General features: G+C 41.7%; 1 protein-coding gene across 1 annotated transcript in view; it reads right to left on the bottom strand.

The window, feature by feature from the left end:
- Positions 1-1,189: 1,189 nt before the first annotated feature.
- The window catches only part of LOC121856330 (patj homolog), a 170,078-nt gene continuing 151,615 nt past the window's right edge, over positions 1,190-19,652 (bottom strand). Inside the window, exon 7 of the mRNA XM_042351808.1 lies at positions 1,190-1,327. Within this exon, the coding sequence (XP_042207742.1) occupies positions 1,190-1,327 (138 nt within the window). The remainder of the gene's footprint in view (positions 1,328-19,652) is intronic.

Raw genomic sequence — 19,652 nt, 5'->3', positions numbered from 1 at the left:
TAATAAGTCATTTATGTCCAATGTATATTGTGCTCTCACAAGAATTCAATAAAACCGTTAATTACATATTACATATTACACACACATGCACACACACACACACACACACACACACACACACACACACACACACACTCTGCAGCAAACAAAACAAATACGAGCTCCCCAACACAACCCCCCTCCACCACCACATCAGCCCTCCTCTCCCCCACACACGACCTCCCTCCACCAACACAACCCCCCTCCACTCACCATCGCCCTCCACCCTCCCAACTTCTCCACTCCTCTCAACACACGACCATCACCATACGCCCCACGACCCCCACCAACAGGCACCTGAGGCGTGCAGGTCGTTACGGCAGGCACACAAGGAGGTCGTGACTTACCAAGAATTACTCCATCGCAGCCAGCTGCTGCTTTTGTCTCCTTAACGACCCAACCACCCCACTATCTCCCAGGAATTACTTTGCAGTTGTATGACTGACTACAAACACAAGCCGAGTGGAGCAGTCAAGATGATGTGGTAATTAGGCGGTCCAAGTGTGTGTCCTAATCGTGTTCCAGAAGTGTATCAGTGTTCCAGAGGTGTACCTATTAAGTGTATCTTGTGTTCCATAAGTGTATCAGTTCCATAAGGGTATCAGCGTGTCTACAAGTGTATCAGTGCTCCATAAGGCATCAGCGTCTATAAGTGCATCAGTGCTCCATAAGTGTATCAGCGTTCCATATGTATCAGTTCATATGTATCATGTCTATAAGTGTATCAGTGTTCCATGCTTATCAGTGCATCAGTGTTCCAGACGTGTACCTATTAAGTGTATCTGTGTTCCATATGTATCTGTGTTCCATAAGTGTATCAGCAGTCTAAGTGAGTGTATCAGTGTTCCATAAGTGTATCTGTGTTCGATAAGTGTATCTGTGTTCCATAAGTGTATCAGTGTTCCAGACGTGTACCTATTAAGTGTATCTGTACCCATAAGTGTATCAGTGCTCCACAAGTGCATCAGTGCTCCATAAGTGTATCAGTGTTCCACATGTTTATCGCGTATCAGTGTTCCAGACGTGTACCTATTAAGTGTGTATCTGTGTTCCATAAGTGTATCTGTGTTCCATAAGTGTATCATGCTCCATGAGTGTATCAGTGATCCATATGTCTGTGTTCCATAAGTGTATCTGTGTTCCATAAGTATCAGTGCTCCATGAGTGTAATCAGTGTTCCATAAGTGTATCTGTGTTCGATAAGTGTAGTATCTGTGTTCCATAAGTGTATCAGTGCTCCATAAGTGTATCTGTGTTCCATAAGTGTATCAGTGTTCCAGACGTGTACCTATTAAGTGTATCTGTGTAAGTTCTATAAGTATCAGTGTCTATAAGTGTATCTTGTGTTCCATAAGTGTATCAGTGCTCCATAAGTGTATCATTGCGTTCCATAGTGTATCAGTGACCCATATGTGTACCACAATGGTCCTAGTAATGTCCTAACACACACACACACACGAATGAAATGCCAGCCAGTAGAAAGGAAGACCAAGATATCAACCTACTATAACATTGCAATTAAGAACGTCGTCATTTACAATAATTTTATTAATAATATAAGAATGCCTCTGTCAAACATCTTACACGAGGGAGACATTACCACGACGCTCAGAGAAAACTGAAAGGAATTTACCAAAACACGTAACTATATAAGTACTTGGAAAAACCTCCAACCTATCCTATTCTATCCTATCCTAACCTAACCTGCTAACCTAACCTAACCTAACCTAACTCTAATCCCGAACCGAAACCCAACCTCACCTCACCTAACCTATCTAACTGATTAACTGACTGACTGATTGAGTGGTGATGTATCTTTCAGGTGAGGATGTTTGTCCTGTCAAACACGACTCCTCAATTAATTTACTGAGGCATGTAAGATGGTAGATCAACTCTGTCTGTCTGTCCATCAATCTGTCTGTGTCCGTCTGTCTGTCTGTCTGTCTATCTTTGTCTAATTATCTATCTATCTATCTATCTATCTATCTTGACTGGATCACACCACTATCCCATTTCCCCACTACACACACACACACACACACACACACACACGCACGCACCACGCACGCACGCACACACACACACACACACACACACACACACACACACACACGCACACACACACACACACACACACACACACACACACACACACACACACACACACACACCTACCTCCATGCATAAACACAAAAATTGGTTGTATTGTTGTGTATGTTTCAGGAGATAAAAGAAATGACAATGTTAATGAAGTGTTATTACCGTTTGATGGTGAGTCAGGTGTGTGTGGCATTTACCTGTGTTCCCAAGCGTGTTTACAAACTACTTAATTAATCATTGTTTTACCTGTTGGATCTCTCTCTCTCTCTCTCTCTCTCTCTCTCTCTCTCTCTCTCTCTCTCTCTCTCTCTCTCTCTCTCTCTCTCCTCCTCTTTCTCTCCCCTCTTCATCCTCCTACTATATCTTTCTCTTCCCTCCTCCTCCTCCTCTTTCTCTCCTTTCCATCCTCCCCTCCTCTCTCTCCCTTTTCCTTCTATCTCTCTCTCTTTCTCTCTCGTGTGTGCCTAAGGGTCAGGAGAGAGGTATTCTAAAAGCCTCGTAAGGTGGTTATTTCCCCTGATTGGTGATTGGTGAATATTTTAATTGATATTGATTGGTGGTTCAGTTAATTGGTAGATGTAATGGTGTCAAATTTAGGCTGAGACTACTGTATCACCTTTACATAACAACCTGTAATACCGTTCATCATTACATAACAGCCTGTAATACGTTCATCATTACATAACAGCCTGTAATACGTTCATCATTACATAACAGCCTGTACGTTCATCATTACATAACAGCCTGTAATACGTTCATCATTACATAACAGCCTGTAATACGTTCATCATTACATAACAGCCTGTAATACGTTCATCATTACATAACAGCCTGTAATACGTTCATCATTACATAACAGCCGTAATACGTTCATCATTACATAACAGCCTGTATACGTTCATCATTATAATAGCCTGTAATACGTTCATCATTACATAACAGCCTGTAATACGTTCATCATTACATAATAGCCTGTAATACGTTCATCATTACATAATAGCCTGTAATACGTTCATCATTACATAACAGCCTGTATACGTTCATCATTACATAACAGCCTGTAATACGTTCATCATTATATAACAGTTAGCAGTACGTTGACCGTTACGTAAGTCTGTAATCCGATCTGTAATATGTTTATTACATGTCATTGGCAATACGTTCATCATTACATAATATTCTGTAATACGTTCATCATTACATAATATTCTGTACATTCATCATTACATAACACTCTGTAATACGGTCATCAATACATAACACTCTGTAATACGTTCATCATTACATAACATTCTGTAATACGGTCACCATTACATCACTCTCTGTAATACGGTCACCATTACATAACATTCCTGTAATACGGTCACCATTACATAACACTCTGTAATACGTTCACCATTACACACATTCACCCCAGTGGTAACATTACACTTAACACTGTTATTAATCACCCACACGTCAATACATATCACTTCAGCATAAAATAACAGCCTTGTGTTAGGGAGGTGACAGGTGGTAATAATTAATAAAGTATAATCTAAGTATATGTCCATCCAAAACCACCCACATCCACCTGCCACTTCAGGTAAGGTAATCACAGGGTAACTAGTCATTTAATTAACGACGTAATTACCCTGCCACTGAAAACTTCTAACAAAATACCTCAGCTAAATTACGTGATAATAACACACCAATAGCACTGTTAAGTCTTCATTCACGTTCAGCCAATCAAGAGAGTTCCCATTGACGTCATTCAACAACGCCCAATGAGATGGTTCCTCTGGTCCTGAACAGGTGAGCGACCAATCAGAGACTTTCCTTTGACGTCATTCATCAATCGCCCAATAAGAAGATTCTGTCCCTCTCTATACGACCTATCAAACTTTCCACCCCGTCACTCATCAACCGACCAATGAGAAGAGTTTTTGGTGTCCATTAGACAAACAACCAATCACAGTGCTCCCGTCGAATATACCATTAGTATATTTGGAGTTCTCATCTCATTAGCCAACAAATCAATCCTCGTTGCTTTAACGTCATTCACCGCTCAAACAATCAGCTCCTTGACGTCATTCAACACCCAAACAAACAATTCCATAATATCATTCAACACTCAACCAATCAGCTCTCTTGACGTCATTCAACACCCAACCAATCAATTCTCAACGTTCGCCAACATTCAACCAATCAGCTCCTTGACGTCATTCATCACTCAACCAATCGGCTTTCTTAACATCATTTATCATCTAACCAATCAATTCCTAACATCATTCATCTCTCAACCAATTTGCCTTGACGTCATATGCCCTCAACCAATCAACGAGTTCCGGTGGCGTCCTCCCGCAGATGACCAGCCAAACATAAACCTCACTGGGGAAGACAAGTTAAAAGTGGGGTAGGACGGAGGGGTGGTGATGATGATGGTGAAGATGATGATGATGGTGATGATGGTGATGATGATGGTGAAGATGTTATGATGGTGATGGTGATGATGATGGTGAAGATGTTATGATGGTGATGGTGATAGTGATGATGATGGTGAAGATGTTATGATGGTGAAGATATAATGATGGTGATGGTGAAGATGTTATGTTGGTGATAATGATGGTGAAAGTGATGGTGATGATGATGGTGATAGTGATGACGGGGTAGAAAACCATAATAAGATAGAGCTGGAGGCGATAAGAGTCTTAATCTATATTGGGTACTTAGTCACGATCTCTCTCTCTCTTCTCTCTCTCTCTCTCTCTCGTTCCTTATACTACCACACTCTCACCACAACACACCATACCTCACCATCATATCACACTCTCAACAACATCACCACACCCTCACTTATCACAATCACCACCACCATCACACCATAACACTCATCACCATCACACCATAACCTCACCACCATCACACCATAACACATCACAATCATCACACACCCATAAAACTCATAAATACTACCACCAAATATAAACAACAAACACTGACACGTTAAAAATAAAAAGTAAATATTTTTTGCTTTTTATGAAGATACGAATTAAAACTGACAACTAAAAATGCAATAAATCAAAATGTTAGAACAAGTTGTATAAAATGATAACAAAATAATAACTCGGAATAAAATAATTTGTTTTATTTATTAATTTTTAGGAAGATAATTGAATTAAATAAAATAAATAATAAAACACTGAATAATAATAATAATAATAATAATAATAATAATAAAATACTATACATTATTTTTGGACTGTCAACAAACTACGTGGAGAACAAATATCCTAAACCTTAAAATAAAATAAATAAAATAATGAGGATAATTTTCTTATTTTTAGTTGAAATAAAATACCAGAGAGAGAGAGGTTCATCTACCCAAAACAAAAACATTATCTAATTTTCTTCTATCCCTGAATACGAATGAAAAATACATATACACTCCTCTGTGTATACATTCGTTAGTTAAAATATACATCAAACATACATTTATTCATACATTCAGTGTTCTAGTCAACAAAATCTGAATAAATTATTATACAAATGTTCTCAATAAAGGGAGAGAATAATACTGAATGTGACTTAGCAAAATACACGTCCATATACACACAGCATACATACACACGCATACATTCCTACGTAGAAAAATACTCACCTAAAACATACAGTACACACACATACAGAAAGCAGCATACATACATACTTACATACAGCGTACACATAAAATACAAGACGAACACACGTACACATAAAATACAAACGAACGAACGAACGAACACACACACACACACACACACACAGGCAGAGCGGTTTGTTGTCCTAATGGAAACTGCTTCTCTTATCGGTGGTGTTTCGTGTAAATCCACAACACGGAGAATTAATCTGCAAATTCCTATAATCCTTAATGGAGAGATAATCCCACAACAGGAGAATAAATCAACAATAATCCAGATCTGTAAGCCACAGAAATAAGAACTGATCCTTATCATTAATCCTGATGTAAATCAACAAGACGAATTAATCCCTACGAAATCCTTAAAGAATCCCTAATTAAACAGAAAACTGGCCTTAACACCATCCACCATAAATAAATCCCCACGTAGGAGAATATAATCCCTAAATCCAATAAATCCCCAATTTAATCCCATCTCAGTTTAACCCCAATCAATCCCAGTTTAATCACCAAAATCCCAATAAATCTCAGTTTAATACCATAAATCCCAATCAATCCCCAGTTTGTCACCAAAATCCCAAAAATCCCCAGTTTAATACCATAAATCCCAATCAATCCCCAGTTTAATCACTCTAAATCTCAATAAATCCCCAAACGTCACTGACAACATGGCAGGGATTTCTTTGTTCTAAGACACTGAGGTAAGTTACCCTCATGTTGACATATCAGCCTCCACAGAGTTACCCGTGCCTACTAATCACCTCCATTTGCTTATACTAATGGGTCTTACTTGTCATATAAGGTTTCAATCCTACTTTTGGTTGCTTATAAAGAATTCAATCCTATTTTTCTTAAATCCTATTTTTGTCTCATGCTAAGTATTCAATTAACCACGTTATAAGAGAATTCAATCCCAGTTTATACTTTATAAGTGTCTTAACTACTTTTACACTTGGTTATCTAAGTGTTCCATCTCAACTACTTATACTTAACTCTACTTAACTGTATCTAAGTGACTTTGCACTTTATTGTACTTATACGCATTTAATTGTGTTGTAATTTACTTAACACTTAATCTGCTCAAAACTATTTAAGTGTCTTGTCCATCAAGTTACTTTATGCTTCAATCTATCCTTTAACAAATGTCTTGTTTACTTATATTTAAAACACTTCGAAGGTTAAGCATCTAAATGTCTTCATTAGGTAATTGAGTCTATTTAACATACACGATGACCAGGGACTTATGTAGGAATGAAATGAATGAAGGAATGGGAAATGGATGGAGGAATGGAAGGAATGAAAGTAAGGAATGAAGAGCGAATGAAGAGATGGAGAAATGAATGAAGGAATGAAACGCAGATGAAGGAATGAAACGAATGAAGGAATGAAATGAATGAAGGAATGAAATGAATGAAGGAATGAAATGAATGAAGGAATGAAACGAATGAAGGAATGATGAATGAAGGAATGAAATGAATGAAGAATGAATGACGGTGAAGAAATGAATGAAGGATTTGACAGCACAGGTGACAGACGCTAACAATGACAATGAAAAGAGAGTCATGATTTTTACACACAAACTCCAATATAAACAAAAATAACCCCAAAATATATCAACAAAGATGGAATTTAAAAGCCCACGTGACAGACACTCAAACAACACACTTGACTAATGGATGGAAATGAATGAAGTTTTTAGAGGTTCGTACGTTGAATGTGACGGACGACTGGAAAACCAAAGGTAATTTTGAACTGGCTCTGTGAATCAGCATATTATAGGTAGAGGATAGTTAGGCTGCGTCACATTTTACACCTCAGTAGTCCAGCTGGTGGTGAGGTTCCACGTGGCACTGCTACTGGTGGTTAGAGAAGAAAGTGATAATTATTTGTTGGTGGGTGGTGGTCGTCACAGAAGATAATAGTTGTTGTTGGTGGTGGTTGTCGTGTCACAGATGATAGAGGTAGTTTTTGTGGTGCTGGTGGTAGTGGTGGTCTACAGATGATAGTGGTAGTTGTTGTTGGTCGTGGTCACAGAAGATAGTGGTAGTAGTTTTTGTTGATGGTCGTCGTGATCACAGATGATAGTGGTAGTTGTTGTTGTTGCTAGTCGTAGTGGTCACAAGATAGTGGTAGTAGTTGTTGATGGTGGTCGTGAAGCACTAGCTGGTGATGGTAAGGTTAGGTGCTAGCGATCAGTAGCTAGCTTATACTCTACGAGCTATTGGTAAATCACTAATTTGTACAGTTAGCCTCTGCCAAGTGAGAGTTACCAGGTATGATATGGGTACTAGGGGTCACTAGTACCAAGTAACACTATGTATCTTCATCCACTAGTTTCAATTTCTGGGAGTCGATAAATCCAGTTCGGTGAGCGGCGATATACAGTAAACTTCCTAGTTAATCCAGAGTAGTAATGGTGGTCGATAAATCCACGAGCACACGCTCACTCCTGATAATAAATCCTTAACTCTTGGTAGTAACAGTAGTAGTATAAGTAATCCAAGTAGTAATGTAAGTAATCAGTAGTAATATAAGTAATCCAAGTAGTAATGTAAGTAATCCAAGTAGTATTATAAGTAATCCGAAGTAGCTGTGGTAGTAATCGCTCAAGTATCAACACTGGTAAACTTATCGTATGGTCAACACACATCAACACTACAGGAATGCCAGGATTTATTCGGATATCCTTGAGGATTAATATTTTCCTAAAGACGAGGTCGACCAGGAGGTGTGTCACATATCCTGGAGGGTGAGAGAGGCGTGTGTGCGGAGGGTAGCGTGCGGACCTGCCAGAGTGGCGCCGTAGTTGCTGGCAGCTCGAAGGTGGAGGTGGTGGTTGAGGTGTCGCGAGAGGGAGGGAGGAGGGAGAGGCCGAGTGCGCGCAGGGGCGGCAACACTGGTGGTGGTGGTGGTGGTGGTGGTAGGAAGCAGCTGTGTTGGTGAAGGTGTGGTTTCAACGGGGATTGGGGACAGGTGAGAGGGTGTGTGAGTGTGGTGAGAGAGAGTGGTATGAGAGAGAGAGAGAGAGATATATGACGAGGAATACACCGCGCACGCACACACATACTGTACATACATACAAACACACTCACTCGCTCTCCCCGTCCTCTTCCTCTCTTCGCTCACCTGTTCTACGCTTCAGTACACCTGGAGGGCCCCCTGGTCTACCACGAGGGGCCCTGACCTATCTGGAAGGCCCCTGACCTCCTAGAAGGCCCCCTGACCTACGTAGAAGGGTCCTGACCTGCCTTAGAGCCTCCTGACCCCTGCAGGGGGGCCCCGACCTGCCTGGAGAGCCTAACCTGCCGGAAGGCCCGTAACCTGCCTGGAGGCTGGCTTACCTGGAGGCCCCTAGCCTGCCTGGAGGCCCCTGCCTACCTAGAGGCCCCTAACCTGCCTGGAGGCCCTAACCTGCCGGAGGCCTGACCTGCCTGGAAGGCCTAACCTGCCCAGAGGCCCCTGACCTGGATAGGCCCTAACTCTGCAGAGGCCTAACCTGCCGGAAGGCCCTAACTTGCCGGAAGGCCCCAACCTGGGCTAACCCACTGGGAAGGCCTAACCTGCCGGAAGGCCCCTAACCTGCCTGGAGGGCCTAACCTGCCGGAGGCCCCTAACCTGCCGAGGAGGCCCTAACCTGCCTGGAGGGCTCTAGCACTCGACCTGGAGGGCCCTGACCTACCTGGACCATAAGTATAAATATTCAGGTGAGGCAACAGGTAATGGCAGCTCACCACCCCTCTCCTCTCTATACACTCCTTCCCTCTCCTCCCTCCTATATCTCCTCCACTCCTATCTCCCTCTCACTCCTATATCTCCCTCCTCCTATATTCTCCCTCTTCTTCTATAATGTCCCTCTCACTCCCTTTCTCTACCAATCTTCTTCCTTCTCTCCCTCTCACAATTACACACACACATACTAATTCCTCTCTATCAAATCTTTATCTCCCCGTCTCTCTCACCCAACTCCTCTCTTCCTCTCCTCCTCCACCCACCCACCTCTCTTCCCTCTCTTCCTCTCACCACCCTCTTCCTCTCCTCCCCTCACCACCACACCCCCCTCTTCTCTCTCCTCCCCTCCACCACCCCTCTCTTCCCTCTCCTCCCCACCACCCCTCTTCCTCTCTCCACCACCCTCTCTTCCCCTCTCCACCACCCCCCTCTTCCCTCTCCTCCCTCCCACCACCACCCCCCTCTCTTCCTCTCTCCCTCCCCACACCACCCCCCCCTCTTCCCTCTCCTCCCACCACCCCTCTCTTCCCTCTCCACCACCCCCTCTTCCCTCTCCTCCTCACCACCCACACCCCTCTCTTCCCCTCTCCTCCCCTCTCCACCACACCCTCTCTTCCCTCTCCTCCCTCTCCCCACCAACCCCTCCTTCCTCTCCTCCCCACACCACCACACCCCCCTCTTCCCTCTCCACCCCACACCACAACCCTCTCTTCCCCTCTCCACCACACCCCTCTTCCCTCTCCTCCCCTCTTCCCCTCTTCTCACATCTTTGTTCTCCTTAATATTTCCCTTCATTCACTGCCAGTTTCCTGTCCTCTGGGCGGCCACAGAGGATGGTGGGCGGCACAGGGTCAACCACCCACCTGTTAAATGTTGTTCACCTGTGACCCGCCTTCTAATCTCTCTCTCTCTCTCTCTCTTGTCTCTCTCTTTCCTTTCTCTATCTCTCTACCTATCACGCTGCTTCTCTCCCTCTCTGTCTACTTCTGTCCTTTTATATCTGTCAATATACCTGTTCCTCTCTCTCATCTCTCCACACCACTCTACTCACTTTCTCCCTCCTCACCTCCATCTTCTTCTCCCACACTCTCCTCCTCTCAATCACCTCTTCCCCTCCTCCTCTCACTCTCCCTCTCTCCCTCTCCCTCTCCCTCCCTCCTCTCCCCGTCTCTCTCCCCATCAGCCCAACACACACAAGCTGTCAATAACGATAATAGACACTACAGGTGAGCCACTAATAACTCCCACTATTGACTCGAGGACGAAAGGTTCAGTCATCGTCCTCAGGGGTTAAGTCATCGTCCTCGGTTAAGTCATCGTCCTCGGGGGTTAGTCATCGTCCTCGGGGTTAAGTCATCGTCCTCCAGGGTTAAGTCATCGTCCTCGGGGGTTAAGTCATCGTCCTCAGAGGTTAAGTCATCGTCCTCGGGGGTTAAGTCATCGTCCTCAGAGGTTAAGTCATCGTCCTCGAGGGGTTAAGTCATCGTCCTCGGGGTTAAGTCATCGTCCTCGGGGGTTAAGTCATCGTCCTCGGGGGAGTTAAGTCATCGTCCTCAGAGGGTTAAGTCATCGTCCTCGGGGGTTAAGTCTATCGTCCTCGGGGTTAAGTCATCGTCCTCGGGGTTAGTCATCGTGCTCAAGGGTTAAACCATCGTCCTTAAAGGTTAAACCATCGTGCTCAAGGGTTGAACCATCGCCCTTAAGGTTAAACCATTGTGCTCCAGGGGTTAAACCATCGTCATAAGGTTAAACCATCGTGCTCAAAGGGTTAAACCATCGTCGCTAAAGCTTAAACCATCGTGCTCAAGGGTTAAACCATCGTCCTTAAAGGTTAAACCATAGTCGTCAAAAGGTTAAACCATCGTTAACCAAAGGGTTTAAACAATTCGTGCTCAAAAAGTTTAAACCATCGTGCTTTCAGTGGGTTTTATACCTTACCGCCCAGATCATTCTTCAAAGGGTTTTTATTATGTATTAAACCAGGCAGCCGAGCCAATATAACGTAACTTCTCGCCGCAGAATTGGAAATACCTATTACATATACACTGTGTGTGGGGGAGCCAATCAGGGTGTCACACACACACACGGATATACAAGCACACAAACGGAAACACAAATGCGCACATATACAGACAAGCAGACACAAACACACCCATGGACCAACCGACACATACTGTATTTACGCACAAATGCACAAACAAATTCCATACAACAGACACAGACAAAAACACTCACTTTCACTCACAGGTAGACACAAACAAACATACATACACACACAACCTCAAGGCAATTACTAAATAGGAAGGACACATCGACGATCCAATTGGGGCAGGTAGCAGGAATAGATTTGTCAATTAACGAAATATGGGAAGCATTTACTGCCAGACCAATTACGTCAACAACTAACGACAACAACAGCGACGGAACTAATCAGTCAAAAAATTGGAAATATTTACGTACATATAAATCCGAAATTGGCTACCTATTCATAAGCAAGGACGCATTTACCAGCCTAACCTAACTAATTTTGTCAGCGATAACATAAGAGTCGTTGTTATAGGATATAAAGGCGGGGAAGAGTTTGCCGGTCAGCCGAATTTCTGCATTGATGAAGTTGAATAGAGTAAATAAGTATTCGTGACCCGCCTGCCTGCCATTTTGTTGCTTGTGATATTTTTATTATTTTTGTTTATTTTTAAATATTGTGGTTTTTTAATAATTTTATTAGCGTTTTTGTTTTGGTAATTTATTGTTATTTTTTATTAGTTTTTTAAGTCATTGTGATTTTTATCAATTTATATAAATATCAAATACTTTACAACTTGTTTCTAGATCATCTTTCCTCCAAATTTCTGTGGAAGAAAGGATTTTTTGTTTATATCAGACGTAAGAAAAACTTTGGATCCCATCGTGGTAAAATTTGAAATATACACGGAGGCACTGTATCTACCGCATTCACTTCCCCAATTGGTTAGTTAGTTACCTATTGCAGACACGTCGACTGGGAGTGCGGGATTCGGACCAGGGGACTTGAAGATGAGATACGTTGTTTATCTAATCAGCCGCCACAGTTTTACATCTTAGTGGAAAACTATAACAAAAAATACCTTTGTCTCACATTAAAATATTTCTATAATTTTTTTCAAGATACATAAAATACTGTACTGTTAATATTGTAAATATTTTGTGATGAGTTGTGTTGTGGTTTTGTCTTAATTATTATTTTCATGGAGGTTAAATTCCCGACACAATTTCATATTCTTGCCGTTACAATATATATTTTTTTGTGCTTTAACTTAATATATATTTTACTATGATTTATAATTCTTTGGACCTGACTGATCTCACTATGACCTGAATTGATCTCACTCTTAGCTGACGGCCTCATTGATGACTTGATCTGACCTCATTATGACTTGAATTTGGCTCACTGTGACCTGACTGACGTCACTGTGACCTGACTTGACTTATTGCTTAGAGTTACTTCTAATTTGCTATATAAAATAATAATATAATTAAAAAAGCAAACGACTACTTTGAATATTGTTTAAAATTTAGTGTATAAACTGACCTAAAGCATCTCAAGTAGATTTTTACAAACTAAGAATAAATAAACAAATAAAAAATACACAAAATAAAATCATAACTTAGAAAACATAACGTAACAAAAAAATTCGTACAGCTATTAGTGAAAAAATACCTGAAAAGCAGTAATATTTTTCTAATACAAAATCATAAGTTTGTGATGAAAATATTACGGATTTTTTGTACAAGTAAACGTCAAATTTTGTGACGGGAAAATCGGCAAAACACAGAATTTTCTTGTATGCAAAATCATAAAACTTGCAGCAGTGGGGAAAATAAATGACCATCATATAACACGGTATATCTACATTTTCTCCCCAGAAACTTTTTATTATCTCTGTTTGACGCCTTAATGCCATAACCACACACACACACACACACACACACACGCACACACGCACACACACACACACACACACACACACACACACAAAATAAAATAAATAAATAAATAAAACCACTATTATCCCAAGTCGCTATGTATATTTCACGGGATACAATTCATGAGCCGTCAAGGTAAATCAAACCCAGCCCATTAACTTTTTCCACTCTGCCAATATCGTCCATCACTTTACCTGGGCTAGCTTTGCAGCTTGCGTGCTGGCGAGGTAGTCTTAAAGTTGCCCTCCTTTTCTTCTAGTATCTGGATAAGAATTTCAACGTGGGGTGAAATTGGATTTGCCGACCGTTTTATCAATCGAAGTTTGATAGTGGGTGGGAGATGTGGGTAGGGGTGTGTGGGAATTGGGTGGGAGATTGGTGTGTGTGTGTGTGTGTGTCATCTGTGTCTTCTTTATGTGTGGGTGCATCAGTAAGGGTGATTAAGTAATTGTGTTTACCTGGCTCGTTATTACCTGTCCCCACATCATTACTGTCCTGCACCATTAAGAAAGTCTCCACTGCGCCATTAACCCTCCACTTCCTTTAACCCCACTTCACCATTAACTATCCACTGCACAATTAACCCTCCACTGCAATTGCACCATTAACCCTCCACTGAACCATTAACCAACACCATTAACCCTCCACTGCACCATTAACATTCTACCTTCATTAACCCCATTTCACCATTAACCCTCCACTGCACCATTAACCCTCCACTGCACCATTAACCCTCCACTGAACCATTAACCCTCCACTGCACCATTAACACTCTACCTCCATTAACCCCATTTCACCGTTAACCCTCCACTGCCATTAACCCTCCCTGCACCATTAACCCTCCATTGCCACTTTGTTAACCCTCCACTGAATCATTAACCAACACCATTATCCCCTCACCACTCTCAATACTCACGTCACACCATTACAGCGAATCATTATCCATAACCACCTGTCACACGCACTAATATCCCCACCAGCTAGTGTTATGGGACCCTTATTAAAACACCTCCCAACCCTCCCCCACCCCTCTCCCTCCTCCCAGCCCTCCCCTCACCCCTCTCCCTCCCACCCCTCTCCTCCCCACCCTCTCCCTCTCCCACCCCTCCCCTCCTCCCAACCTCCTTCCCCTCTCCCTCCCACCAAGTTCAAGAGTATAACGTTGAATTTTTAATGTGAAAAATAACAAACATTAACATATCCCGCTATGTTACAATACAGAATTTAATATGTAATGGCGGCACATATTAAAACACTTAACTGTACACGCCCGTGAAGAAAAAACACCCTTGTAAATCATTATATATCATATTTACTTGATTGGGATATAATTGATACATAAATAATATAACAGTAAAAATATAATATAATGTACTACGGGTTGGTCATCAAAGCAGGTGGAATTCGATTGTTACTTACAAATGGAAAAAATAATTCAATTAAATATATAAAATGATATAAATTGTATATATGTTGAATGAATATAACATTATGATTGAGGAATGCATTTTTGTACTCACGTTAAATACCACTAAATACAATGTTAAAATAGTACCAATAAATGTCGCTATACCAACAATCACACATTACATAACCTATATTAATACACTATTATATAACCCATTATCAATATACACATAATATCACCTACATCAAAATACTCGTATATTATATGAAGCTATGCAAACATACTGACAAACATGTCACCTATATAAACATACAAGGGGTCATGTTTTAAACCTGCTGAGAATACTGTTATTACTGTCATTAATACCTGTTGGGAATACCTGTTATTATACCTGTTGGAAATACCTGTAATTATACCTGTTGGTATACCTGTAATTACTGTTATTATACCTGTAATTACTACCTGTCATCAGTACCTGTAAGACAGAACTTGGGACAATGACTAGATGTATTGTATATACTTGAGTTCAGCCAACGCTTTATAACAGCACTGGATTTTATCTTGTATAGTATAAATATTTTGGCGATTTTCCAATGTTTGTTGTTTCATGTTTATGCCGTTGTTGTTTTGTTGTTGTGGTTTAGTTGTTGCTGGTGGTGTTTCTGCCGCTAGTGTTGTTGTTTTTTGTTGATTGTTATGATTCTGCCGCTAGTGTTGTTGTTGTGGTTGTTGAGGTTTGTCTGTTGTTGCTGGTACATTGAGGAGTTTCGACTCCTCCTCTTTGTCATGTCTCCTCTTCCACCACTTCTCCTCCCTCCTCCTACATCATCTTCTCCCTTCTCCTCTTCTCCTCCCCTTCCCCTTCGTGTTCTCCTCCTCCCCTATGTCATTTCCTCCTCCTCCTCCTACGCCTTTTCCCCTCCTCTTGCGTCTTCTCCTTCTCCCTCTTCCTACGTGTTCTTCCCTCCCCGTCTTCTCCCTCCTCCTCCTCCTGCGTCTTCTCCTTCTCCTCCTACGTCTTCTCCCCCTTCCTCCTCCTGTGTGCTTCTCCTCTCCTCCTCCTCTCCCCTCTCTCTCCTCCTACGTCTTCTCATAGAACATAAGAACATAAGAAAGTGGGATACTGCAGGAGGCCGACTGGCTCATACAGGGCAGATCCTTTCACACCATCCCAGCACTTCCATGTGCCTATCCTTCGTCTTGGCTCTAGCGTCCCCGATCCTACTATAGCACTCGGTAGCCTGTTCACATATCCACAACTCTATTACCAAACCAGTGCTTGCCTATATCCTTTCTGAATCGGATTTATCTAATTTAAAGCCATTTGTTCTAGTTATTTCGTTGTACTGAGCTTCAGAACATCTTCCATTTTACCCTTGTTAATCCACTTACCCACTTGGAACACCTCTATCATATCTCCTAACTCTACGCCTCTCTAATGAATGCAAGCCTAAGCTTTTCAGTCTTTCTTCATATGGAAGGTTTTCTAATATTATGGATCATTTATGTCATTCTTCTTTGTACTCTCTCCAAAGAATCTATGTCATTCTATAATAAGGACACCAGAATTGAACCGCATAATCCATGTGTGGCCTCACTAATGCTAGGTAAAGTTTCAAGATAACGTCAGCAGTTCTGTTACTCACAGACCTAGATATGAACCCAAGAATCCTGTTTGCCTTGTTGCGAACGCTAATACATTGTTTTCTAGGTTTCAAGTCGTTGCCAACAAATACACCTAGATCTTTTTCACAATCTGAGTTTTCTATTTCCGTGTTACCTAGTTTATACTTAACGTTTGTATTCGTCTTCCCTATCTGTAGCACCTTGCATTTATCAGCATTAAAATTCATTTGCCAGTCTACTGACCATTCATGTAAGGTATCTAGATCTCTTTGAAGGTGTTCAAAGTCACTGTCTGAATTTATCACTCTCCCCATTTTGGTATCATCTGCAAATTTACTAATCCTACTAGTTATACCTAAATCAAGATCATTAATGAATATAACAAACAGCAGAGGGCCTAATACAGATCCCTGGGGAACTCCGCTTTTGACCGCACTCCAGTCTGACTTAAATCCATTTATGCTGACTCTTTGTTTCCTACCAGTTAACCATGACCTAATCCATTTTAATAATGATCCACCTATTCCATGTGCTTCTACCTTCCTTATTAATCTCTCATGAGGGACTCTATCGAATGCTTTACTGAAATCTAAGTAAATTATATCATATGACTTATCATTATCTACCGCTTCATATACTTCTGAGAAAAAGCTAAGCAAATTTGTGAGACAAGAACGTCCCTGGGTGAACCCGTGCTGAGAAGAATGAATTAAGTTGAATGTTTCAAGGTGGCTTCTGATTTTTGTAGCAATAATTGACTCTAGCAATTTGCCTATGATTGACATGAGACTAATGGGACGGTAATTTGATGCAATTGATTTATCAATTCTCCTCCCCTCCCTCCTCCGTCTCTCCCCCCTCCTCCCCCCTTCGTCTCTCTCCTCCTCCCTCCTGCCCTCCCTCCTCCTGCGTCTTCTCCCTCCCTCCTCCCAAGGCTCCTCTCCCTCCCTCCTCCTCTGACAGTCTCCTCCTCCCTCCCCCCCCGTCTTCTCCCTCTCCTCCCTCCTATTGCGTCTTCTCCCCTCGCTTCCTTCCCCCGCTTCCTTTCTCCCCCTCCAGAGTAGTTGTTAAGACCAGGGTGCCCAGGGCGCCTCTCTCTTCAAATCCAGGACAGGAACTCAGAAAAACATTCCCTCCTTCGATAGCCTGAGGGAGGGACGTGGGGCCATCGTCTTTACCCTTCGCCCTCTACATCACCCAGGCACTTATACTCCCTTCTCCCTCCAGTGTCTCCAAGAATTCTCCTGCCTTCATAGTGTCTCCAAATTTTCTCATGTCTCCAAAGATTACTTCTCCCTCACAATGTCTCCAAGTTTTCTTATGTCTCCAAAGATTACTCCTCCCACCACAGTCTTCTCCTCCCTTCAAAATGTCTTCCAATCCCTTCACTATGTCTCCAAGATTTCTCCTCCCTCCATCGTGTCTCCAAAGATTACTTCTCCCTTCACAATGTCTCCAAGATTTCTCATGTCTCCAAAGATTTCTCCTCCCCTCACAATGTCTCTAAAACGTCTCCCTATTTTTAATATTCTCAGTTTCATTGTTAAGCCAGGGTCAATCTTTCTACATGTTATTTTGTACACAGTCTTGTTGACATTGTAAACGATGTGTGTGTGTGTGTGTGTGTGTGTGTGTGTGTGTGTGTGTGTCACGCTAAATATGGCTAATCTTCCAATTAAGTCCAACTGACATTTTTGGCCAAATTTACAAAACACTTTAATTTAATTGCAATAATGTGAAAATTAAATCATATACAGTACAGTTAAATATCTTCTGTAAATTACTGTAGTCACCGCTGAAGACTCTCGTACCATCGTTTTCTTTAACCCATGAAAAACCTGTTTATTATGGCGCGAACCGTTGCCATGGTAATATTTGGTTAATCTTTTTGCAATTCAGTGGAACTCACAAAACAGTCTTTATAACTCATAGTCTTTATAACTCACAGTCTTTATAACTTACAGTCATTATAACTCACAGTCATTATAACTCACAGTCATTATAACTCAGTCATTATAACTCACAGTCTTTATAACTCACAGTCATTATAACTCACAGTCATTATAACTCACAGTCATTATAACTCACAGTCATTATAACTCACAGTCATTATAACTCAGTCTTTATAACTCACAGTCATTATAACTCTCAGTCATTATAACTCACAGTCATTATAACTCACAAAACAGTCACAAACCGGAAGCCTTCAGCTGAAACCTCTGGCTTCGTAAATTGAAACCCTCCGCCAATTGGGGTAGGGGAAGTAGAGGTAGATGGGGAGGGTTTCTCTCGTATGCAAATCCATCAATAACAGTGAATCCATAAAATAAATTCTCATATCTGGAGTTCCAGTTGAGAAAAACATCTATCTGCTGTGACGAGGAGTGAGAGACAGGGAGGGAAGTGAGAGGGAAGGGGAGTGAGAGGGAAGGGGAGTGAGAAGGAAGGGTGAAGGAAAGGAGGAAGGTGAGGAAGGAGGAAGGAAGTGAGAGGGAAGGGGTGAGAGGAAGGAGAGGAAAGTGGTGAGGAGGAAAAGATGGTGAGAATATGAGGAGGTGAGGAGGAGAAGAGGAAGAGAGGAGTGAGGAGGAGAATGAGAAGGAGGAGAGAGTGAGAGTTTGGGAGGATTGCATCCTTATACCAGACCAATTCTGTGGCTATCCTAAAACACAGTTACCACATAAAACAACATATCCCAATTCTGTTGCATTTTCCAATACCCTTCCTCAGTACACAGGTTGACTCCCAGCATACCACGGACCTACCTAGGTTCACCCCCCAAATTACCACCAGCAATACCTAAGTGTATTTCAGAACTAATGATGATTATTCATTTAAATAATTTTCTCTTATGGGCTCAAAATATTCAGTGCAGGAGAAATAAGTTAATGTGTGTGTGTGTGTGTGTGTGTGTGTGTGTGTGTGTGGTATCCGAAATGAACTGTTCCTGAGGCGTTACCGGAAAATATCTATTTTACGTGTTTAGATTAAGGTAGAGTCTCAGTATAATTTCGTCTCTTAACCAGTACTAATAACAAGCAATATCTTATTAGTTCAATATAAACTAACGCCATATTTGATCATAAGTTCTATGTTTTGGCTTAAAGCAGCTACTCCCAGGTATTC

This window comes from Homarus americanus, unplaced genomic scaffold (genome assembly GCF_018991925.1).
Source record: "Homarus americanus isolate GMGI-L3 unplaced genomic scaffold, GMGI_Hamer_2.0 scaffold48220, whole genome shotgun sequence".
In the NCBI taxonomy this organism is placed as follows: Eukaryota; Metazoa; Arthropoda; class Malacostraca; order Decapoda; family Nephropidae; genus Homarus; species Homarus americanus.
This window is presented reverse-complemented; position numbering and strand designations above follow the sequence as displayed.